Source organism: Anopheles moucheti, chromosome 3, assembly GCF_943734755.1.
Source record: "Anopheles moucheti chromosome 3, idAnoMoucSN_F20_07, whole genome shotgun sequence".
In the NCBI taxonomy this organism is placed as follows: domain Eukaryota; kingdom Metazoa; phylum Arthropoda; class Insecta; order Diptera; family Culicidae; genus Anopheles; species Anopheles moucheti.
Genome location: NC_069141.1, coordinates 86,532,554 through 86,557,729, shown reverse-complemented (window position 1 = coordinate 86,557,729; position 25,176 = coordinate 86,532,554). Strand labels below are relative to the sequence as shown.

General features: G+C 44.7%; 2 protein-coding genes across 4 annotated transcripts in view; one reads left to right on the top strand and one right to left on the bottom strand.

The window, feature by feature from the left end:
- Positions 1–13,287, top strand: part of LOC128304769 (GATA zinc finger domain-containing protein 14) — a 52,835-nt gene extending 39,548 nt beyond the window's left edge. For 2 of the 3 annotated variants that reach the window (XM_053041998.1, XM_053041999.1), the window contains exon 7: positions 5,243–9,657. In XM_053041998.1, coding sequence (XP_052897958.1) covers positions 5,243–7,080 — 1,838 coding nt within the window. In that variant the 3' untranslated portion in view covers positions 7,081–9,657. Of the gene's footprint in view, positions 1–5,242; positions 9,658–10,884 lie in introns of those variants that run through there. The other variant, XM_053042000.1, reaches the window with a different exon arrangement.
- Positions 13,288–13,385: 98 nt separating this feature from the next.
- On the bottom strand, positions 13,386–23,808 carry LOC128304768 (GATOR complex protein Iml1). Its single transcript, XM_053041997.1, has 13 exons — positions 23,736–23,808; positions 21,865–23,675; positions 21,595–21,802; positions 21,393–21,518; positions 20,185–20,202; positions 18,758–18,975; positions 18,258–18,484; positions 18,005–18,179; positions 17,718–17,927; positions 16,942–17,016; positions 15,395–15,519; positions 14,612–15,085; positions 13,386–14,541 (listed from the first exon to the last, which is right to left on the bottom strand). The coding sequence occupies exons 1-13, from the start codon at positions 23,782–23,784 to the stop codon at positions 13,386–13,388; spliced, it is 4,872 nt and encodes a 1,623-aa protein (XP_052897957.1). The 5' UTR covers positions 23,785–23,808.
- Positions 23,809–25,176: the final 1,368 nt, after the last annotated feature.

Genomic DNA, 25,176 nt, shown 5'->3' with positions numbered 1-25,176 from the left:
TAATTCGCGCACCTCTGTTAGGCTCATAATCACTCATATCACTAACCATCTCATCATCTGGTTCGTACTCTACTACCCCTCTGGCTTGCGAGCTGCATGTGTATCTAGGCGTTTGTGTTCTAATCGTATCTAATCCGTTCGAGAAAGTAATCACTCATCGGGCTCGCGGGCTATCGGAGTCGGGGTGGCCAATTAGCAGCAGAAGCGTAGCAAATCGTTACCGTTGTTGACGCATGCAGAGAAGGTTCTTCTATGGTCGTTCTGTTTGGGGGCGTTTTGATACCCAGTAAGCATTCGTAACCATAAATAGCAGTCTCATGATGTGCTTTTATCATATCGGTGAGCTAAATAAAATAATCTTAAGTTAGTTCTCCAGTAGCTATCATTCGCAGAAATGTGGGAGTAGCTGAGGGGAAAAAGAAACTAGGGCAGTAGATCGTATTTAGTGGGGGCATTAGAAGGTTTTGTAATGGGACATTCTTAAAAGATAGAATTTGTGGATAGCAATGTGTCATTTTTGCAGTTAGTTATAATCATTCTTTTTTAATTGATCAAATACGTTTGAGATGTTTGTTTTCCTTCTACGATACCAAGTACGACACCATGGATGACACTTAAATACGGATGATGTCAGGGGGGCATCTTTACGATGCGGAAAGTATGCATCATCACAGTCTCTCACTTGTAGGTCGTATCATTATTACTCAAGTGGATTGTTCGGCGGAAAGGTAGTGGTAGTAGTGATCCGGTCGGTCGTTAAAACACATCATCCACAAGCGGCTGATTGAACGGTTTTTGTTGCTCGATGTGAGGTAGTAGACCCCCCGCAACCGTCGAAACGCAGGGCATTTACAGTCCTCCACCGGTACCATCTTACGCAGAGAACAATGGTTGCTGTGGGCCGTTACAACGGGAAGTGAGAAACAAATCACTACGGTTGGAAAATTACGCCCATGAGTCAGACGCATGCGATTTGCAATGAAAAGTTAGCTGGCAGTACGCGGAAGTGGACGAAAATTATTCTAGTTACGCGCGTGTTAACCTCGTAACGTCCGGATACGTCCCCGGAGCATTGGGTTGGCCATTGTTATGTGGCTTGATCCAACGGAAGATGCGCTTCGTTTCTTCTCCGGGATGGGGGTTGATGCGCTGTGAAACGTGTGCTGATATTGGAATTACTTTTTTTCTGCAGCTCGTAAATTGGCTTCTCTTCTGTTTGGGAAAGATTGTCAGATTGGTGTGTGAAAAGAGGGTGTTTTACGAGTGTTTTCTGGGACGGTATGAAGGTGTTAATTTATTTTTAATTTAATACTGTGTTGTTTTTCCTTGTAACACATTTTTAACATGATTTTATTAAGTATTTCTTTGACAGTTTGTTGAACATTTACATTGAAATAACGTTTTTTTTAGACTGGTTCAACAGTCCCGGAAGAAAAGCTCACTCTACGTGAGTTATTTTCATCTTGCCGCATTCGCAATATTTCATTCACTTCACTACTCTTGGCTGTGAAGGGAAAAAGAGGGACAAATGTGTGCAAAAAACGTGTTCCGTTCCACCGTTGCTGATTTGGCCCAACATTGGCAAACAGCCCACCATGGTACGCACGGTACGCAACGATGCAACATCATAAATGTAGATTAAATTTTTCGATATTACACTTCTGCCCGTAGCCCGAGCTAGTCGCACGACCGGTAGGACATAGCTAGGATTCTTTAACATGGGTCACGATATGGAGCCGGTTCTCGGCTCTGAGGTCAGCAATTGCATTGCCCAAGTGCTGTGGTGCATCCTTGACTAGGCGAGAAAGTGACACCAGTTTGGAGTGAAGAAGGCAAAAGATGTCTCCCCATGAAACTCGATTTCAGTCTCCATGGGAGATGAAAACAGCAAAGCGGAATGAACAGACCCGGTAGAACTTATTTTTATTCCTTCTTCGTGACTTCATCCGTTTTGTCGTTAAATTGGTCTACAGAAGACGGTATTGTGTGCTTATTTCCGATTGGAATTTTTGAGGAAATGCTTGTGTAAGGTGCAGTTCATTGCATTCTGTATTGATTATTCATCCGCACCACAAACCAAGTTGTTTGTTTGGAAGATAAACTATACAGTCCCAAAATTCAAGATGGTAGATATACGTCAAGTGAATGAAGAAAATGATAATTCTGTTTAATTATTATCTCCACCGGCACGATTATGACATAAAGTTGGTCTGCGACCCCCTGTTAATCCCTGTTTTCCATCCGGGCCATAGTTCCTTGCCCTGTGCGAGGGTCAAAGGACGGCCAAGTGTGACAAGCGGTTGCAGTTTTCACACCGTGTCCCAAACGCAAAAACGTGACATTGCTGCGAAAAAATGCGCACGTAATCCTGCGAAACTAGACCGACCGCGGTCCGTTGAAGGTGTGGAATGTGTTTGGGGGTTTGCGCTAGTTCTAGTTGTTTTGTGTTTTGGAAGGCGCGCGGCACCTTCCACAGGAGTGTGTCAGCGGAAGTGTGCCTTCCAGCAGGCTGCAAATGGGGCAGTTGTGTGTGAGTGTGATTGACTTTTGGCCAGAAGTGCCTGAGGATGACGTCAACAAAAGTAGAACTTTGGTCTGTAGTTTTGTAGGCTTCCGGATGACTTGCGGCGGTAGTCTTGCTTTCTTTCACGTTTCTTCGCTTGTGTTGCGAGAAATTTGCAAGACATCGCAAGACAAGGAGACATGGTTTTGTGTAAAATTGAAAAAGTTTTCGGTTTTGTTTTTATTTGTATTATATTTTTGCGTTTTTCTTAAACTTAAATAACAAATAAATAGTACTTAGGCTCCATTTGATTGATCGTTCGCTAGAGAACAATCACAGTTGTGGATTGTGGGTTTTTATGTTTTCTTAGGATAAATCTATTCAAATCCACTTCTGCTTTCCTGCTTTGTTTAACCTTTTCGGCTGATCTATGCTTAGCGGTTAAATTATCGCTTTTCGGGAAAGATTTAGACCTTTTCTTGCATATGTTCTTAACGTTTTATTGGCTTTAGCCCTATGTTGCCGTAAAGGAACAAACAAAACCCGAGCTATAATCGTATCGAAAATTGTGTTTCTCTCGTGCATGCCGAACCCACTTAGAGCACCGGAAGCGGTAACGCGCTCCGTGGCTTTTCCAGCTCATCCTACCGAATCCGCCCGCGCTACCGTGAGTGGCTGGCTCCTTCCCGGAAGAGCCTGAAGGATTAAAGTGAATGATTTGCATTCTTCACGGTGCACATCCATCCTTCTGCTTGCCATCCGAGGGTGGAATTGTATCGTCGCAAACGTCTTTTCCGCGTTCGGTGGTTTCTTAACGCCTTTTTGAACAGCGAAGGATGCTTACATGCGGAACACGGGAACGTTCCTCCGGTGTGGGTTTTATTCTTCTTATCGTCCGTGGGTGTACCCACAGATTTTTATAACCCACTCGCCCTTGCGTACGGCAACCTGCTGTCTCGTGTTGAAAATCAATTTCGAGCCAAAAATTGATCAAATCCCATCATCCGTTCCGGGCAGCGTGTGCTCTCCTCCGTGTGCGCTTCCCGAGGGGGCGTTCGACACAAAAGCTTCAACCGCTTTGGGATAGCAGACAAGCACCGGTGATCAAGCAGGAGGGCAGGAGTCGACGCCAATAACGATTAATAATTGAAGGCCGCATAACCCGTTCCGTGTGCGCGAGCCAGCATAATGCAGAGGCAGTGTGTGGAAAGCATATTTCCAAAGCATTGCGAACGAACGGGGTGCGATCGGACAGGGAGTGCGAGTAAAGGTGGAAGATGTTTAAATTTTCATATACATGAGACGGTACAGTTTATAATCATTTTATTTTGTTGCATCCGTAGCATAGGTGAGAAGAGCAGTAGGTGCAATTGATGCCGCCGTACTTGACCCGAGGTGAGCCCTCACCTATAGTAGACGACATTCTGCCCTTTGTGGCAGGAACAATGAATTGAAATATACAATGTTTTGTCAGCGAGATTAAACGTTCTGTTTAGAGTGAAGTCTAATAGACTGATGTTAATGTGTTTGTGTTTTGCTAGCATAATACATAATGCATATTTGGCTACATATCATGTCCACTTATAAGTTCCGTTGTGATCGCCGTAGAGACATTAATATTAATGCAATTTTCAACACGAATGGAATGTACAAGCCTGAACTACTGATAGTAATTATTATATGTATTAAGTTAAGGCAATAGTCGAAGGTTTTTTTTTTAATTGTACGAGGAATATCCTTTATTTACTTCGGATTGAACTGATAATTGAAATTATAAACTTTTAATCGTGTGTTAGTCTGTTGGAAATCCAGCTTACGAAATAGTTCCACGTCTGATTTTTCATAATTAACGACTGGCATTCTAATCTAAAGTTTGGGAGCTCTATTGGGACATGATTCATCTATGTTGTCCAAGTTCTGCAAGTACATCTCTAACTACAACACCTGGCAGCTCAAGCTCTTTGTAAATAATATCCAATAATATTCCTGTGTTTCTTACCAATTCTTTTATAACAAAAAGTCCCCTTTAAGTTAGTTGTCTTTCAGAGGCAATATGTAAAAAAAACAACAATTCTGACGTTGGGTCTCTACGTATGTAAATTCCGTCATATACCCATTCCAACCACCACAATTCACATCGTCACTTCGCTTCGTCCATTTCCATCATCAGCACGTGCACGGTACCATGTCATGATTTCATTTTCATTGTGATGAACAGCTTCAAAAAGAGGTGTTATTGTTTTGTTTTGCATATTCAGTGCAAGTTACCAATTTTGCTGTTGAATGATGCAGCGTTTGGGTGTTGAAGTTACCTGTTCTTGATTTAATGTTCCCTGTAACGGTGGTTTATACAACTATCATCTCACAGTTAGCGGCAGCGGAATTGCAACACAAGCGATAGAATAAATTTGTTGCATTCTTTTGTTTTCCTTCTCTGTTATCTCGTTTTCCCATGCCGTTTTTGGCTGGTTCATCTTTCTCATTGTTTTTCGCTGGTCCTGTTTTTATTTCCGTTACATTCCAACATATCTTTATTCGCATCTTCTTGCATTTCTTAATTGTATTTCTTTTCTCTTTCGTTTTCTCCTAACCGGTACCGTTTCGCTACTGGTACTGCTCTGCTACTACTACACTACTACTACTTCTACTACTACTACCACACTTCTTCTACTACCTCTACTACCTGTCCACAACCTGTCAACCTGTCTCTACCGCCACGGTACGGTATCTATTTTGCAGTCGATTTTATGGGTGGAGACGCAAAGAGTCCGCAGCACACGGCGGTGCATCCGATGTACGTGAGCTATAGTAGTTTACCAACCACCAACAGTGCCAACTCGACACAGCTCAAGCAGGCGGCCAGCAGCGCTAAGCTGCTGCTGCTAACGGCTAGCAATGGTGGCAGTGGCATAGACGGAGGTGGAGGAGGAGAGGAAGGAGATGGTGGCACTGGTGGTGTTGGGTTTGATCGTGCAAATCACACCAAAGGCCAGAGCAAACATCCATCATCATCTCTGCCGAATCACCCGGTGCCCAATAACAATCCACCATCTGGCGGGGCAATAATAATGCGCAATAACACCGGCATTAGTGGCAGCTTTGGTGACGTGCTGAAGGCAAAGCTAAATGGGCACGGTCCGCCCAGTAACAGCAATCACTCACCCTCGAATACTAACACACTCCTGTCATCCTCATCCTCACCGTCATCCACGTTCACGAACATCCACAGCAGTCCCCAGAGTCTGCACAATGCTCACAACAACAACAACAACAACTACCACCACCACAACCAACACCATCACCACAACCATCCCCACAATGTCCACAACCATCAGAACAGCACAGTTGCTGGTCAGCAGGGAATGAGCGTGAATGGCGGCGGCAATCTGCTGACCAAGCTGAGTAGCACCAACAGCATCAACAGTGGAGGATCGCGAGTGATTCTGCTGCAGCATCAGGATAGCTCAGAATCGTCCCCACCGCCGACAGTTCCGGCGAGAGGTCTCAGCAGGAATTCCAGCTTCAGCAAGGCGACATCCTCCGGTGGGAGAGATCATGCCGCGATCATGAACAACAACCCCCTGCGCAAGAACAGCAGCAGTGTGAGCATTCTGAGGTACGGTGATGGTGGCATACAGGGACAACGAACGGCGGATCCCGAGGACGACACATTCTTCATCCCGAGAAGTGCGTCTTCCTACCAGACACGGGCCGCTAACTTCGGTATCAGCAATCCGTTTAATAACGTGGTACTAGGGCGCGGTCCCGGATACCGTGGAGGAACGTCCGGAACTGACGGAGGTACTCCGGGTGAGGATGACGGTCGTCGATTACTGCTGCTGAGTGGGTCCGCCCAGCAGCTGGGCAGTTCGACACCACAGAAGCGCAACTCGCTGGTCGGTGTGGTTGTGGCGAGTGGCAGCGGATCGGCAGGACCCGCAACACCGGGCTCCTGGAATGGCCGAGGATCTCCAGTGCCGCAAGTACCTCCTCTACCTCAGCATTATCCACGCAAGGGATCCGATGCGGGATCTGCGACGAATAATGCCTACCTGACGCGATCTCCCAACCTGAATCGTATTGCACGCCGTCACAATGGAAACGGTCCTGGAGGCAGTAACGTGCTTAACAACAATCACGGTCACGGTGCAGCGTTGCCAGACCGAGGACCTGGACCGGGACCGCGTAGTGGTAGCAGTGGACGTCTACCGAGCACCGCCACCCAATGTGATCAGATCCGTGAGTATGGTGGACCGGTCGGAGGAAAACCGCTTGGATATTGTGCAGCCGCGGTGCCATCGTCCCCACCGGAGAACAATAACTTCTCCGCACTACCGGGTGGGTTCCAGCGTAACACCAGCACACCGTCGGGCATTCCGGTGATGGTGATGCACCGGGCCAAGTCGCAGGATCGGTTAGCGTACCGAAGTCGCCGGCCGGGACGAACGTTCGGTGCGAATGGTGGTGGCGCCGGTCATCATCATCACCACCACCAGCAGCAGCAGCGTCCACGATCGTTCTGTAGCAACAATGGTGCCTATCCGGACTATGTGATCCTGGAGCACCCAGGGAACTAGGGCTGTAACACTAGATCTAAGCACGCGTCATAAAAAAGAGCGATAGCACGACAAGCCGATAAGGAGGCGCCAACGTGTCTTCGTGCCAACGTGAAGATTCCCCCCACTAAACCATCCCCTTCCCGGGTGAGTGAGGGAATCGAAGAGTCCTTCGGGACGGTGAATTATTGATGGCGGAAACAAGTCGCCGCGCTGGCGTTCGAATGAATTTCCTGTCGCTCCGATACTTCCCCAACTTCTCATCCCGACATCCATTTCCATGGGCTCCCTTTTCGCACAGGAAGCAGCGTGTCGCCAGTGTCGGATTGGGTCGGCCAGGTCGATACGCGCCTGTGGTGTGGCGTAGAAGGCAGTGGTTTGTGAGAGAAATTATTGTGTCACTACCGCCGAATGCCCCCGTTCCATTGCGTTCGAACCGACTAATGATGGTTTAGAACTGGATAAGTTCTGTATTTCCTTTTGTGTGTCCTTTTTTTTCTTCCTTCTCTTGGGTGAGGTTGTTATTGTTGATTCTTGTATTTCGTGAATTTTACCCATCTGTTACGACCTCCTTTCATCATCGTGCCCGTGCCATCGCCGTGGCACAAAACTGAGCTTTTGATGGGAACTGTTTGAGGTTCCCGGGACACGACTATCTGTGCGTGTGTGGCCGGGGACGATGGTGTGGTGATTATTTCTTCCATGAAGAAGTGTTGCGTGATAGCACTTAGCGGGCAAAGGTCGCGCGGTTTTGTCGCATCCACGATTTATGGTATTAATTTCCATCCAAGGATTTGCCCTTACGCAATCGGGAACTTTTCGGTGAGAAGCAAATTAATGACGGGAACCGGCTGTAAATGCTCTACCAACGGAGAAGTAAGACGCGCTAGATTAGGAGATTTGTAAAACCTGGAATTAAGCATCCCCCTTTCTGTAGCGAAATTCTTCAAACTGTGGCGCATATTTCTGCTTTTTCTCTCGTGCGAGTTGGAGAAAAAGTTAATGAGATAGAATCGGATTGAGTGACGGTTTCGGTGTACGCGAGGTCATGTGTATGTGGCAGATTTTACAATCCCAAACCTCATATATTTGTTTGATTAATTGATATGCAGCATTGAGCGTTCGAATCAATGAGAAGTGTGTATCAGCGAGTGCACCGTGTACGAGGCGCCCTTAAATGATAACGTTCTTTTTTCGTAATTTTTGTTTTACTAGAGCGTTTGGTTACTATTACCATTAGAATGGTTCTTACCGTACGTAGATTAGAAACAAAAACTATATTTGCCCAGCTTATGGTTTTCCTTTCCGCGCACTCATTATTCTGAAAGTGTTGGGAAGTTAGATAATGTTCCTTAAATACTGTCTACATCAAAGTCGTCGTTGGGAAATTGACGGAAATTATTGTGCTTGATTTGGTATGTTTATGTATACGTAGACATGGCTATCGGACTTTGTAGAAAGTTCTTGTTTTAGTAGTACAGGGATTACTTAAACAACTTTATTGTTCCACTATCGTCGTGACTCCGTTGTGAACTAGTTAGTGTTATTAAATATATATATGCATCGTAGCGGATAGATGATCGTACTGTTTGAATTTTCCTATCGATCGAAGGACGAACCCAGGAGATTCGTTTCTATCGTTACATATGACTGTGTTATAGGCTCTGTTTTCCTTTTGTGTTGTTTTAGTAGACAATAAGTAATAGGACGAATAGCTACGAATACTTCTCATTCAACGAAAGCTCCTCCAAAAGCACCCTGGGAAAAAGTGAACAAATTTTGATTTGTTCGTAACGATTGTTATGACGTCGTCTGTTTGTAGCGGAACACGAAACTAGCAAAACATGTTATCGGTAGCAGCAGTAGCCAAAAGCGCAACATCAGCCGTATTTCTAGCCAAATTAGTGCGAACCGCATTCGCATGGACAAAATGTGTAACGAAACATCTTGCCACGGGCGACAACTCGGTAATGTCGCAAACCAAAGCCCCCCAAGTTTGGGGGAGAAAAAAAGCATAGTAGGCCGTAAAAGCGTGTAGAGATAAATAGTAGACTAGCGAACGAAGAAAAGATATGTGTTTTATATTCACTTAAGATTAAGGCGTTTTTTTTGTTCTATACACACCTAGCGTACGTTTACAGGCACTATTACTCGATTTGTTTGTTTATTCCCTTACCCTCAAGCACTCAGCAATGTTGCTTGTTGTATTTTTTTTTTGTAAAGAAATGTTCGAATCATTCGTTTGAATGTACAAAGCATACTGAAAATAGGTACCGAGTGAAGTGGAACGACCCACATTAGTGATAGTGATTTAATTGCGAGAATTTATTCCTATATAATACTACTTCCTTGCGTAGGGCGTACAATGAGCTGAATCAAAACACGTGTGTTAGCGAAGACGGATTCTCTTACGACATTTGTTTAATGTTGTTTTACTTTTTGGTTTCGAAGCCATTTGATTCTATTGTTTTTCTCTTAAGAAAAGCTCAGCGACATTCAACGAAATGAAAGCAATGAATATAAATAAAAGAAAGACAAAGATGAAAAACACATATTTTAATTGGGTGAATTTACTATTCATTTTCGAGTTGTGGAATTTAGGGGAATTATTGTACAGCTGTATTATATGTTATGAGTTTGTAAGAGGATAAAAAAACAACTAAAGTATAATTTATTTAGCGAAAACAATTATAATTTTTCATTTAGTATATTTTTGTAGATCGTTACAATTACAGTAAATTTAGTGATGAAAGCGTAAATATGAGTAATTATTATTATTATTATCTTCCAATCAAACACTTTGCCAATGACACAATTTAGACACATACCCTCTTCGCATATAGCATATAGTCGTAAATCATTGATTTGAATAACTCAACCATGCACATAACCACGTAACAAAATAGCACCACAATCAAGTGAAAGTTTTCGGTGGATGGTTTTTTTTATTAGAAAAATTACTGCTACATTTGTACAATGTTTGGAAAAATAATTACTTTTCTTCTTTTTCTAGTAAAATTTCTTAACAAAATACATCCCCGATCGGTGTAGATATTATTAGCGTTAACAATGCTTTTTAATTTTTTTGCTGAGTTGGATACCTCAATCATCCCTTACCAAAGCTCCAAAATCACAGACTAAACTGATCTCCTAACAATAAGTGTTAAGGTAAGTGCTAGTCTCCTTGTGGTCATCATCATCAGTTAGTGGGTATATTTGATTTGTTATTGGTACCTTTTCATTTGCAACTACTATTGCACATTTATCACCGCAAACACGAAGAGAGAACTCCAAAGTAGTCCTGCATTGGATTATTGGATTAACTTTTGAAGGCTCATTTCCACACCCACACTAGCACAAATTGCATTAAGCACGCGTCGGTGTTTTTTTACTTAGCGCTCGAATTGACAGTACCTGTCAAATGTGTACCGATTGAAAACCCCTGCCATACTTAGTGAACTCACTGGGGGATGAGACTAGCACGTTGCCTACTTACGTACAATGATCAAGTTTAAGTGCGCCCACCCTTCCACACCATCTGAAGCTTCCTTTGTCTCCTCCACTATATCGTTCCTTACCATTACTCCTGTGTTCTTCTCTGTTTTGCAAATATGTTTTTTTATAAACTAATTTTTTGTTAATGTTTTGTTTCCTGTTTTTTCTCTCTCTCTCTTTCCTTGTTTCTTTTCTTTCTCTTCCCTGTTATCTTCCGTTCACGTTGCACTTGTCCTTTCACTTCCGCTTCTATGCCCCTTTTTATTCTTACCCTACCTCGATTTGTGGTCTTTCGTTGGCGCGTTGTTCCACCTTTTTCGGTGGTACTAGTGAGCAGAACTAGCAAAAAGTCCAAACACCGTCAGTCGCTGTACTCGGTTGAGTTCAGCCGGCCGGTGGACACGATCCGGGGTGCCCACCCGAACGATGCGTTTGATGATGATGATTTGATTGGCGGTGCAGGTACCGGGGCACCGTCCTCCCTGAGTCCGAAACCCATGACACCGCGTCGCGTCAAACGTCGGTCGGTAATGCAGCGGGGCACGATTGGCAGTGGTACGGGACGTCAGAGTACCTCCAGTCGTCGGGGTCATTCGTCTTCGTCCGGTGGATCGGGCGCGATCGCTTCGGGCAGTGCGGGACATCATCATCACCACCATCACCATCATCGGAGCAGTGTGCGGAACTCACGGCGAAAGACAACGCACCAGAACCCGGTAACGAAGTTGCTCAATCAGCAGCAGCAACATCTGCAGCAGCATCGGCACCACCATGTGGCTGCGTTGGCAGGGCTGGAGGATGCGGCGGGCACTATGACGCTCACCAAAACCTTCCCACCGTTCGTCCACAACAAGAACCCGGATCTGACCGAGTCGAACCTAAAGTCACTGAACAACGACTACATGATGGGTCAGTTGAACAATTTCGGCCAACCGGTGGGCGAGGCGTCCGCCAACAATTTGAACACGTTCGGAGCGCACCATCACCATCATCAGGCGGTTCAGCCACCGTTACCACCACATCGGCGGCAGGCACTCGTACACACGCCTACCTTCCTGGACGGTGACACAAGCAGTCCGATCGATCCGATCTACTACAACATGAACTCATCTTCGCCACTGCTCCAGCAACAGACGTCCTGGGGTGCTTCTTCCTCACCACAGGCACTCGGGGGTGGTGCCGGCGGTGTCCTCGGTGGTGCTGGTACCCATGCAGGACTGTCCAACCCGGTGTACCAACACTCAACGACGAACCTTAACCACAGCCCTGAACTGAACGAAGAGTACTACGGCACTAATGGGCAGAATCGTCCACCATCGGTACGATCGAGTTACTCCAACTTTCACGGCACGCGTCCACTAAGCTCTTATCTCGGTGGGCCGGGTGGAGCCCAACAGGTGGGCGGAGTTGCTAATCGAGGCTACAATGTGTCTCCCCCGGGACAAGCGGGTCCCGCTGGACAGGTGGAGAACGTGTTCGCTAACCTAGCGAACGGCAACAATCCGGTCCAGGGTCAGGTTGGTAGTGGTACGGATCCGATTGCCATTCCGCAGCTACCCCACCGTCGTTCCGTTTCGCGCGAGAGTCTTCGGGCGATGCATTTTCTGAACAGTGGTCCACCGGCTTATAATCTTAACTACCACACACCACCGGACTCGGAGACGACCATGTGATCGGGTCGGTGGAGAAGAACCTTGTACATACAAATACACACTTGGCACTCGGTAGGTGAAGGATTGTCCATGTTTTGCTGGTGGAAACGGAATCTCCCCCCGGAGTGGAGAATGTAAAAAGCAATAGATATTATTAACCTACTGATGATAAGTGGTGCGTAATGTAAACCTCGGTTGCTAGTATAAACAGTATTTCTATAGAATCCATTTACACCTGATCTGATCGACTGCGGTAATTGGTAACTGTGGTGGTGACCAAAAATGTACAAAGCGAAATATGGAATTATTTAGGGGTCTAAAACTAATGTAAGAATGGAATTTCAAGCGATTGCAGTTAAGGGACTGAGTGTCCTACGGATAGGAGACAGAACTGTGTACTGAATGATAGGTAGGTAGGGTTTTTAGCTACATACTATAGAAGACGTGTTTTATTTTGGAAGTTTTTGGAAGGGCACGATCGAACTTTAACCTTTAATATCCGGTAGCAAACTGATTGCATTGTATTCCGATATGACGTATAATACAACAATATGTCATCCGATTTGTATTTGAATCGTGTCCTTACGTTTTATCTAAGTACAGTAAAGTGTAGCAATCGAACGAACGAAACCGTTACGGACCGTTTCGTATGTTGTGATTATTTAGCTAGATAAACAATAACGATGAAGCACCATGGCCTGTTAGTGGCCCTTTGGTAGGAGTGCTGTTAGAGACTAAAAAAACGATCTTGAAATGCCAAAGTTTATAAAACTTGTAGTACTATTAGGCAGGAAAATAGTCGCTCATACATACAATCTCTCATCTTTTCGATCTTCCCTGAAACTCTAACGGGTGGAATATAGTACGCATTAAGGATAGCAAAATTGGCAATAGCTTGCAGCTATTTAAGATACTTGATCTTACATTAAAACATCCCCAGCGAAGCTTCGGATGACATGATCGCGTGTATGATAGGATCGCTCCTTTCTTCGACTTTTCCCACACTCTGTAAGTGAGCAATCGCGTTATTTTCATAGTTTTTGAGTGTTTTTTTTATTTTCGATTTCGATTTTTGTGTCAATAAAAGAGCGATAAACAAGCAATATAATAACAAAAAGGACAAAACAAAACGAGCGAAAGTTCGATGCGTCTTTCTTTTTCGTTGTTCACGATCACCGTTCAGGTACGTTCGAGTGATGCCTTCTCCTTCAGCTCCCAGCAGGACTCCCAGAAGGTGACCAGCCGTTGGTCGGTGTTCGAACAGAACTCCTTGAAGTCGCGCAACATCTTCAGCTGGAACAGATCGTCCGTTTGTGCAATGACGAGCGATTTCCACTTCTTGTTCGGTATCATGTGGTTCCAGGACCAGAGGAATCCGGTACGGCGTATCACTTCGCTTTCGTCCTTCGTGTTCCCTTTCGCTCCGGTAACGTGGCGCGTGATGTAGGACGGTTCGTGATTGCTCGCTGGCACCATCTGCGATTCGTACGATGCCGAGTACCGGTTAATGAAGGCGATCGGTTTCTTAAAGTTACTGCCACCGGATGCGAGCCGCTGGCGTGATCGTAATCCCATGTTGGGGTTCGGTACCAGCAGGAACATATTACCACTACAGTGTACGTACTGATAGTCGAGCGATATCTGATTGCAGCCGGTTTTCGTTTCCACCGTACAGCGCATGAAACCGAACCGGCGTACGATTGCTTCTTGAAACAGCAACAGTCTCGTTGGCCACGTTTCCTTCGGGAACTCCTGGAATAGGCAGCTGCGATGTTGCTTCAGGCAGTCGATGTCCAGTGGAATGAAGATGGGGCCGCGCAATGGGTCCGACTTTTCGGTGAACGGTTCCGCCAGCGGATCCGCCGGTATGGTCACGAGCTGGAATCCGCACTGCTGTGCCTTTCGGCACCAGCCGTAGATGAGATCGTACACGATCGGACCGGAAGCCGTAATCCACTGGACAACGATCTCGTACGCATGCCCGGGTATCATTCGCTGGTGGTACCGTGCGTGACCCCACTCCGTTCGATCGGATTTCGAACTGATATCGATCTCGAGGTGAGTTTGCTTGTACAGCAGTCCATCCTCCTCGTCCTGCCTGTCTATCGATTCGCACAGAAACGTCGGTACGCCTCGATCGTGCGGATCGACCGGTCGGGTAAGATCCGGATGTCGTATTTCCACCTCCATCCATTCGTTTTCAAACGCGGATAAATCACCGAGCGGAGGGACGTACTCCGGTGATTCCTTTTCTTGCCGTACGATGTAGTACAGACAAAAGCCAGCAACGACAGGTTTGTTAAAGTCCCCGGAAGCATGACAGATGAGACGATTTCTACAAGTACAAGAATAAAATGAATTAGGTGAGTTGAGTAATGATGAAGCAATCCAACACCCTTAGTTACCGTCTCATTTCTTCCAGTATCTCGACGGGTTTGCATGGACCTTCGATACGATTCTGCAGCCAGTTGATCGCATCGTACGATACGAACGTGCACGAGGGCATGCTTTGTGCTGGGGCCAAAAATCCCACACCATGTACCGCGTGGCGCATTGCATCGAATATTTCCTGCAGTGTGGCCGTCGACTTTAGCTTGCCACATTCACCGCCGAAATCATCTCCATCCTCTGGCAGTCCCTGTTCGGTGGCCGTATTCAGCGTGGACAGTGGAATACCGTCGACCGTCGTCCTGCCACCCACCGAACTTATCATTGGCGATCCAATGCCCGGCGTAACCGGTGTTGCTGGACCGTTGCTATTGTTGCCGTTGGGTACGGTCGACGCAGCAGATCCAATAGCACCGCTTCCGATAGGTGTTGGCGACTGCATGGCACTACCACTCTTGTCCAGCACCTTCGATCCGGTTCGTGTGAGGATACTGCAGAGCACAACAGAAGCATACGTCTTATTCTGATCGGGCAAGCGGTTTGCGTTTGGTGTGGTTGGGTATGAGAAAGCGAAGCAGCATTGCAACGTGCAAGCAAACAAGTGAGAACAAATCTATACACGACAAAAGCAAGCAGTCTACGCGGCTTACCTGCCATGCTGAAGGACAGAAGGCCTACCGTGCTAACACTACCTCGACTTTACTTCTGAGCGCAAACTTTTTCTCTTTTGATTTTAGGTATTTTGGAAATGTACAATGATGAGGATGGCAATGGGCACAAAATAAAAACACGCAACTAACCTGTTACCGGCAAGGGTGCTAGGGAAAGAAAAGCGATCAGGAGTATGATGATGGTGAAGAAGATGATGATGAGGATGACCATTACTAGTGCTGTTATAATACAGTTTTACCCATCCACCATGCTGCTGGAAGAAAAGATTGAAAATCAACATAATTTTGCAGTAAAAACGCAACACACAATCATACAGAAAATAGTGATACAAATGAAGAAAATTGTGGAGAACACAATGCTATTCTTTGCCAAATTCTTGCTTATCGAACCGGACCAATTTGTGGTGCGCACAGTTTATGTCTAAATGTTGTTTGCGTTTTGTTCTAATATTTGTTTGCAAATGTGTAGCGACCACAACAGTATTACAGTAAACTATTAGCACAATTAGGAGAGAAAAAACAAACTGCAGGTAACACACAGATACGAAACGAGCGACTGTAAGTGCAATATATGTATAAGCGGCAACAGAAGCAGCAGCATCAGCAGTAACACACAACGCAAAACCAACACCACCGCAAACGGGAAATGGCCCTATCCCCTTCAAATAACCACCCAGCAGCGGCACATGTGAAAGCGAACGAGGAAAAACCCCGTTTTGCATGGTAGGAAGATAGTGAACATTAACCTGAACCTTGACTTCTCCGGTAGACGGTTGCTGAAGACTCGTTCGCGGAACTGTTGGGGTGCCGTTACCTTTTGGTTTTGGACAGTGCGTCGCACAGATTGCGGTATCGAAAGGGATGCACAGAGAGGGAGGAAACACGGGAGATAAAGAGGAGAAAAAGACAAGAAAAATCCAATTAGCTATCGCAATACTTCAGCTAAAACGTTGACGATCGTTTGCATACTGTTGGGAATGGTGAAGGTTGGAATATTAAGTTAAATTAAAAAAGTAACAGAAAAAGGCACGAGGTTGTGAATGTAAAACAAAACAAAAATAGCAAAGAAGCAAAAACATATGAAGCATCGTAGAAAAAAAAATCTTCCACCACGCCGTAAAGGAATTAAGAAAGCTAATTAATAAAATAACCCAAAAGAGCGCGAAATGTAGTACTTTTGCGATAACTCAAATTATTATTTCGTTAAAGAAGTTCGATTTGAAAGCAAAAATGTCATAAAAGCATTACGATCTTGCAAGGGTTTGAAGGCGCTTCAATTGAAAACAGTAAACAAACACAAATAAATCCATCCCAACCACCAACAGGCTAAAAGAAATCGCATATAATCAACGGTAAGACGTAACACAAAACGCTATAATAGTGGCGGCAAAAAAACAACAAAATAAACATAACAAATAAACAAAATAAATGGAAAAATATAAGATGAAATCAAAACAGTGAGAGTCTTTAACATTTAAGATTGATCCACTAATTCACGGCTGATGCTTTGCCTTTCTCTCTCGCTTAATTCCGAACAGATTTTGTTCGAACTGAAATTATATTAAACTTATAATAACCATGATAATAGGCTACGATCAAGGAGACAAAAGGACAATGAAGGGAAATAAGGAGTTGGGCATTGTTTCTTTTCTTTTTGGGTTTTTGTTTTCGCACACCTGATTCGGTGGTGGTCTCGACAGGATGCTGGTACTGTGGCGTCGTCTGGTAAGGTGCGATTGTGGTGGGTATCCCTGCAAGGATAAGTTAGGTGTGTATGTGCATTCACATTATAGCCGGAATAAATTCGAAGAACGGGTATAGTCCTGGTACGACGGTCCATTAGAATGTTTAAATGTCTATCTTAAAAGATTAACCCGCAATGAATGTTTTAGACTGGTTCGTTCTGTACTCTATATATGTCTATACACACGGAAAACAAGTTTATAATGTACAGAAAAGTAATAATAAGTGGCACTGATGAGCGAAAACTAAAAAAACTATTTACTGCTCGTTTAGAAACAACTGAAAGAACAAACATCAGAAAATGGACATGTGCGACTGCACACCCATCCAGCTTCTGTTGCAATGAATGAGCTTTGTTTAAATGCAAGCAGTGTTGGCGCTGTGATCATCATCATACATCATCATTAGTCACGTACACGGTCAAAATTAATTAAAAGTACACACGAAGAACAAAAAAAAATACAGTCAGTGACTAATGCCATCCACGTGCGTCTAACGCTACGCGAGGACTAAATTGTAGGTACAATCGTTAGCAAAAAAAAAACAAGATAACAACAAAACACATCACATATAATTGGCTGAAAAGTGGAAAACATATATAAGCCACTGCCGGCCTCGTTCGAGGGAAACCGTTAAATGGTTCCGATCACAGCAGTACGGCGGCAGCAGCAGCAACAGCTCCACCGGAACCGTCACCGGACGAACTTACCCGTGGCTTTTTGGCCGGTTGTAGTTTTTTGATTTTGTTCAGATACGCCTCGACAAAACGCACGAATTCGTTACAGATCTGCCGATCCGGTGGGAACGGGCTGTCCTCATGGTAGATGTCACAACGGCGCACCGTACCGTCTAGAATTTTCTTCATTGCTGGATCTTCCTTCGGCAGTAGGTACATTCGGTAGCGCCAATATTTCATGTTCTGTGGAACAAAATGCGATGAGTTAGAAGTGTTTGTTCACCGGAAATGCATAGATTCGATTGGAACCGTTCAATAACCTCGTGCAATGGATAGTCGGTGTCGCCACGGGTACAGATGTATTGGTCCATATAGTTCCAGTTGAAGTTTTCCAACTTTTCCGTGGTGAAATGAACTCCGCTCACCTCGTACGTGTCGTGCTGTGGTGCATGAAACCGGTACCGATAGTCAACGTTGATCGGTGGATAGGGATGGCTAACGAGTGGATAGAAAAAAAATTATTAATAGAATTAATAGTTGACTGGCTTTGGAGCCTTATTTTCTATATCATACCGTGGTCGGTAGCGTGTCACAGTGATGGCCGAACCACTGAGAGAGATGCGATGGAATATGCGTCCGATTGATAGCAGATACTCTTTAGTCGGTTCCTGAGGTGGTTGACGTCGCAGAACGCTGCTAGCGGTTGTAAAGTAAGACACCGGTTGTAGATGGCCACCACAGCAAGGCGCGTGTGGTGGATTTGTGGCACTCTTATCGGGAAGCACGATCAGTTGGAAGCCCTGGAAGCATTGAGAAGACAAGTTGAATAGAACAGGCTTGTTGTGGAGGAAATTTGGAGGACACTTCACGGAGAGTTTAAGTGGGTATTATAACTATTTGTTTGTTGTATGTTAACAAGGTTTAGATAGTCGCAGCTTTGAAAGGATGCGTGAGGAAAAAAAAGGACGGGCATAGGATAGCAAGCTTTAGGATTGCAAAAAGCAGTGAGAAATATAAGAGAAAATCACGAAGTTTAATATAATCAGTACAACCGCCCAGTTATGCGTCTTTACCTGTGCCAATCGTTGTGAAACAAGCTCCTTAAAGACTTCATCCGTTGACAATGGTTTCTTGTACACCGCACGGTTCTGCGCATAATCCGCATTGAAGTCTTCCGGCAACAGCGTATAGTCCGAGACGACGTAATCGTTATGTAGCGAACGTTTGTCCGGGAAGTAATCGGTTGTGATTGGCAAACAGGCAGGAATCGTTAGCGATTTCCAGTCCACACCTTTGAAGACGATTTGCGGTGACGATGGGAAGATGAGAAGAGAAGGATAATTAGTGATCGCACTTTAGCAGAACCCAAAAAAAGGCACTATACTACACCGTTGTAAATACGAAAGCACAATAAAGCATACAATACAACTAAAGCACCTTTCCTCTTGGGATTAACAGCATGTTAATGGATAAAGATACGAACAGGTTGGTTGATCAGATTTTGTTAGTGAGTAGTAGTAAGCATTACACATAATAGAAGAAAATTATATATCTACTCTTCGTGCTATACACCGTACCGTACTCAGTCTTAAGATCGTGTAAATCATGCAATCATGCTTTTGTAAATTTTCATTTCGAACATGCACATTCGGGAACGGTATGTACGATCGTGTTGGATAAGAGGATTTTAGGAATTGTAGATAGTAGGGAAACATTATGCTTTTCTTTTGCAAACAATTTCAAAACCGATACAATACAGCAGGCCGATTCGGAACGACGACGCATGATTTACATTACCTCAGTCAGGGTGGATTCGCTAGAGAAACGTGCGTACAAGAAGGAAAGCACAGACTTGTGCGACTACACATAACACAGGGACAAAGATGCTATTCACAGGCTTCACAATACTCATTTATAAATATTGTTCAACATTCCCTTTTTTGCCACACCCTAACACAAGCGATATTGACAGCGATACATTTAGTGACACACATTCAATAACTGTACTGAAGAACAGATATAACCACATTCAACGGATATGTTGGAACGGGGACTATACGCTCCCCCTAAAGTAAGCGTTCTTTTCGGGCAGTCCAGAACGCGTTCTTCGAGGGCGATCGCATATCTGTGAAACGAAACATTATGCATACTAACATTACCTACCGAAACAAAACACAAAGAGTACACGCGCTACTAACATCAACCGAGCAGAAGAGTAACAATAGCGATATGTATAGAAACAGCACTTGGAAACGTTTTAACGATCGTTATTGATCGTCCATTTTGCAGAAGAGCTAAACAAGATGGAAAAGTGCTAGTTGAGTTGTGTAACACATAAGAAAATAGGAAAATAGGAGTGCTAGGCAGAGAAAAGACTAATACTAAAGACTAAAACAATATCATGGAAAACCAAAAGCTTTTTTTCTGATAGAATGTGCAATGGCAACGGAAAAAGGGTTGCACGGTGTAGCTGTGTGTGGGTGTCTGTGCATTTTCCAACCTATGATCACTCTGCCGACTGTTGATGCGCTTTCCCCAAGATGTCGGTTTTGTCCCGTACGGTTTTGTTGATGTTTGGTTCGTCGACACATGGCGGACAGATTTGTCGGTGGACACACACGGACGCATTTGCGGGGTGGTGGAGCACAAACGGATGAAACGTACGGACGCATGTTTTGTGATGGGCACATATACACGCACACATACAGAAACACACACATACATACATTTGGGATGGGATATAGAGAAAAAAGTGAAGAAAGAAATCGATGTTGAATTAGAAAAAGATAAAACGGTTTCACGGATACGCGGTAAAAACGTTCATTTTGTGCGGCCAGATCGAACAGGTGCGGGTTGTGTGCCCCGGTAAAGTGGAGAGAAGTGGATGGTAAGGAGCAGGAGAAGGGTATCCAAGTATCCACAAGATGTATATCCGTTTGCAGGCAACAGCGGCATATTAATGGTGTCAAGAAAAAAAAAGAAAGCATCGACGGTTGGGAAGAAAAGAGAGAAACGTTAAAGTGGTGCGAAATGGCGCAGTATGGCGAGTGGTGCGTGACACGATGGAACGGAAAATTGATCAGGATCGGGACACCGTGGGTATTTGACTTTATAGGAAGTAGTTGTATCCGAACGGATAAATGAGCAACATCGATCGATAAACAGCGAACAACGAACATCGATCGCAACGAAAAGCGAAGCGACTATTTGCCATCGATCGTTTTGTACTGTGGAAAAGGATATTTTTAATGCATCATGGTGGTGCGTTTAATGAAGAATGAAGGAAGCGTGGATATGGAGAGGAGAAAAAGAAACATTCGGTTATTGTACTGTATCGTTGGTTAATTATGATGTGTGCGGCCATGGAATAATAGCCGTATAAAGAGAGGAGTGAAAAAGGTCAGTGGAATGATGATGATGATGTATCAAACAACAGTTATTAAAAGTAAAATAAAAAACACTGCACGAACTGCTGTGATTAGCAACCAAACATGATGTGTTATGGCTGATGAGAAAATGAGGATCGTTTGGAATGGATTACGGATGTATGGGGGACCAGCACCAGCATAATTCTGGTGCTCAGCGTATGATGAACGATACTATCAACTGATAAATCATGGGAAGGGAAGATGAGAAAAAACAACGCGATACACGGCACGTATTAGTTGATGAACCGCCATCACAAAGATCTGGCCGTGTCGGTTCTACCTGTGGTTAGGGCCGGTGTCCATTCTTGCTCGCCGGTAGCACCCCACAACAGGGTAAGGCTTTTGGAAGGCGTAACCGGTACGTGGGGACCGGCCGGTGAGTGTAATACGGACTTTTTCCGATTGCCTAAAATGTGTAACAAAAAAGCGGTATTAGAGAAACAGAACTGAGTTAAGTATGTTAGGATATTTAGCAATCTTACATCCATTTTCAGCGATCCACTTCAAATCGTCCTCATTAAGCCGACTATCAAACGAAGCGGAACTGCCATGCCGTGCCCGACCCCAGGTGCAAGTGGATGTGTGCGCATATTCACTGCTTGAATCTAGATCCACAAAATAACTGGGCGATTGGGTGACGGCCGGGACAGCCTGATAGTGATGCTGCTGAATAAGTACACCTTGTGGTCCCTGCAAAAAGTAAATACAGTAAAGGATAAAGCAAAAAAAACAAAATCAAACACAGTCAATACCTTCGGGAAAATGTGTGTCCATCGACGTCGGTTTGATGTAAGCTTGATGGTAACGTGTGACGGATCGAACGGATTAATGAGAGCCCGTCCGGTACGTACGACCGGACCGCTAGACGAACCAAACGCACCGGCGCGGCCTTCAATAATTGGTGACGTGATGGTAGTCGGTTTCGGCATGCCTAAAATGTCGCTCGTATTGGGAGAGCTGCTACGTGAAGCGATGCTCACATTCATCAGACTGTTGGACGCATGATAAATATCCGGATCGGACATTTTACGACGCAATCGCGATGGGCTCAATGTGTCCTGTTCCCATTCGCAGGCTCTCGCGTACGTGCCGAACCCATCCAAACTGGGCACGGAAGTTTTCTTTGTGCGTGCCATGCGCTGCAACGAACTCGTACCATGGACAGCCGGTAGCTGAAATATCTGATCGTCGTACGCATCGTAATCGAACAGACAGTTGTGAATGTACTCGTTCTTTTTATCGGTCGTTTGTTTCGTCAATCGCAAACGTCCCGGTCCAGCGGGACGTATTTGTTGTGGTTCCGTGCTGCCACCGATCGCCGGTGGCGGTTTGATGCGCGGAATAAACGTAGAGTACGGAAGCTTCTTGTTGGTCGAATAAAAGCTAAGATTAATCCAGTGAGGCATCGAATAGTCGTCGATCGAGGTGAGTGTATCTTTGTTGTGGAACTTTAGTAACGGTACCGCATGCAAGGGCTGCTCGCCGACACACACCAGATCGCTACCGACACCGTTATCGATGATTCGTTGCTTGGTGATGTTGGTTAGCTCACGATCGACCTCGAACACTCCAACGCCCGGTGTAATTACCACTGACAGCTGTCCAGTACGATCGAAGCTCCGGTCAAGATAATGCTTCTCGAACACGTTCAGCGAAATGTTCAGCACTTCTAAGAAGTTTCCCTGAGCGGCGGTAGAATTAATGGCCGGTGGAATTTGCGTACCCGTTGGAAGATCTCCTCTCGCATGGTATTTAAGCACCACGTCCCGATAACCGGTAAACAATCGTCTCAACTGCACCAGCGTTGTGCTCCAATCATCGCAACGCTCATTTTGAATGGCAACACGATAGAAATCCTCGTAAAACCGTCCCCTGTAGTCGATCTGCAAACAGTCGCGCATATGGGGCGGGAATTCGTCCAAACTTTTCGCTGTGTAGAATGTTCGGGAGAAAAGCACTATCGTAACTTCGTGGTTACTGCCAAGCTTCTGCCATTTTTTGTACAGATCGGCCAGAAACCCGTTTACCGCCTTCTCGAAGTATAGATCACCGTATATGTCAAAGTCCCACATTTCGGACGACATCTGCAGGAAGAGGTACACCATCGAGGTGTTGCTGCGGAAAACCACCTTGGTGTCTTCGTTGATAACGCCACAGGCCACACGTTCGCCCTGCGACCACATCTCGTACACCTGGCACCGTATACAGCCATCGCACGATTCGATCTTCTTGTTCAGATACACGCACGTGTTGGTGAGCCGTGTCTTCAAGCGCCACATCTCAGACCTGCCAATGTACTGGTCTTTGAACGTAATCTCAACCGAATCGAGCACCACATCGGTCGGGTCTATCACACGCATGTAGACATCGTTGTAAGCCTTCAGATTGAACGTGGTGGCCACATTCACCTCCACGCTGATAGTTTCGCGCGAGTTGAAGTCTTTGTTCAGGGACGTAACCTGCAGGAGTAATCGGCACCCGTCATCCTCCGGTAGATATATTTCGACGATATCATTTAGCTTTAGATCCGGGTGTTCCTTGGGATTTAGCACCAGATCCTCAGCTAGTAGAAATAAAGAGTCACGATGATTTTCTGGTAGACACAAATGCTTACTATACTTACAGCTAAAGGCTTTCTGGTGTGTGACAAGTTTGAACAGTTTTTGCATCATTTTTTTTCGTAACAAGTCCGTGGCAACCACAAACCATTACAATCAGAGTTGGGAAAAGCTATAGTATAACTTTTGAACGTAAAATTAATCACGGTTTCTACGCACTACAGATGCTGGTACGTTCTCACTGAAACGATGAACAAAAGTGATTTCTGATAAGCGGTTGATACTTTGGGACACCACGGAAGAACAGCTCCGTCAGCTGATGTAATCTACTGACTCTACTCCTACTTCGGCACCAAGTGCACCGCAATCGTTGAGAAGTATTAACGCTTTACAAGCGCCGCAATCACAACCGAATGGTAAACATTTAACGCCACACACTTTACAAAACGAGATAAGACGAAAATTAGGGATACCACAGAAAGCACCATACATCAATTATGTGCGTTTGCCACAAGTTGACAGCAAACATATGATTGGGCATTGTTTATCTGCGACTTCCCTTCCAGATGAGGTTATGGCATTTTATGTAGTGTTTGCAGTTTAGAACCCTTTTCATTATGTCTTCAATTGATAAGCACTACTGAATGTTTGTTCACCGTATTAAAGTATAATTTACACGTTTAAATTGATACATTTCCCGAGTGTTACGCGTTTATGAACACAGTTGTTTACCTTTTTCGATATGGACAACACCGACGAGTTGACAGGTGGTTTGGTTTGTTTTTAACTCATGGTTGAGGGTTTCGCATTGGATCAACTCACATTCCATGCGTATTGTTTTGGAAAGTTTACACAACTTGTTCTGCAAAATTTGTAACTTATTAACTCATCCAATTTTATTTCCTCTTTTTATCAGAAATCCTGTGGACAAAGATTGCATCAAACTAAATAAAACGAAAAATTTTCGATTGCAGCATAGCTTGCGTGCAAGCAGCATTAGCGCATATGTCTTGCATGCAGTTTATGTTTCTTGCATCGTAGTGAATTCAAGAAGGAACGAGTTCTGTTCTTTTTATTTTCTTTAAATGGGCAATTTAATACCTGTGGAAGGAGAACGCAGGAGCCGTTACAATGACGAGCTCCTCAAACTATACGAAGAACTCATTTTCGCCAGACTTACCAGGTTCCGGTTGGTCATGTTACATTGTATTAGAATGGCACCGGACGACCTATTTTGTAAAGTTCTTTTAGATATAGGTCGTCCTCATGACAAACAGAGCAGGTCAAATTGGGTTACAGTTAAGACGTTGAAACGTTCGTCACAAAGTTCCGGACATACCTCCTGCAGCAGTCCAAGACCAGTTAGCGCTTGGTCTGATGTAGTTGCGAGCAATGTAGTTCAAAAATATGTTGTATCGAAAATTATGTTGTATTTCTATAATATTATCACATTCTTCACACTTTGGTTTTTATTATGACATTGTTAATGTAATCGGTGTTAGGTTT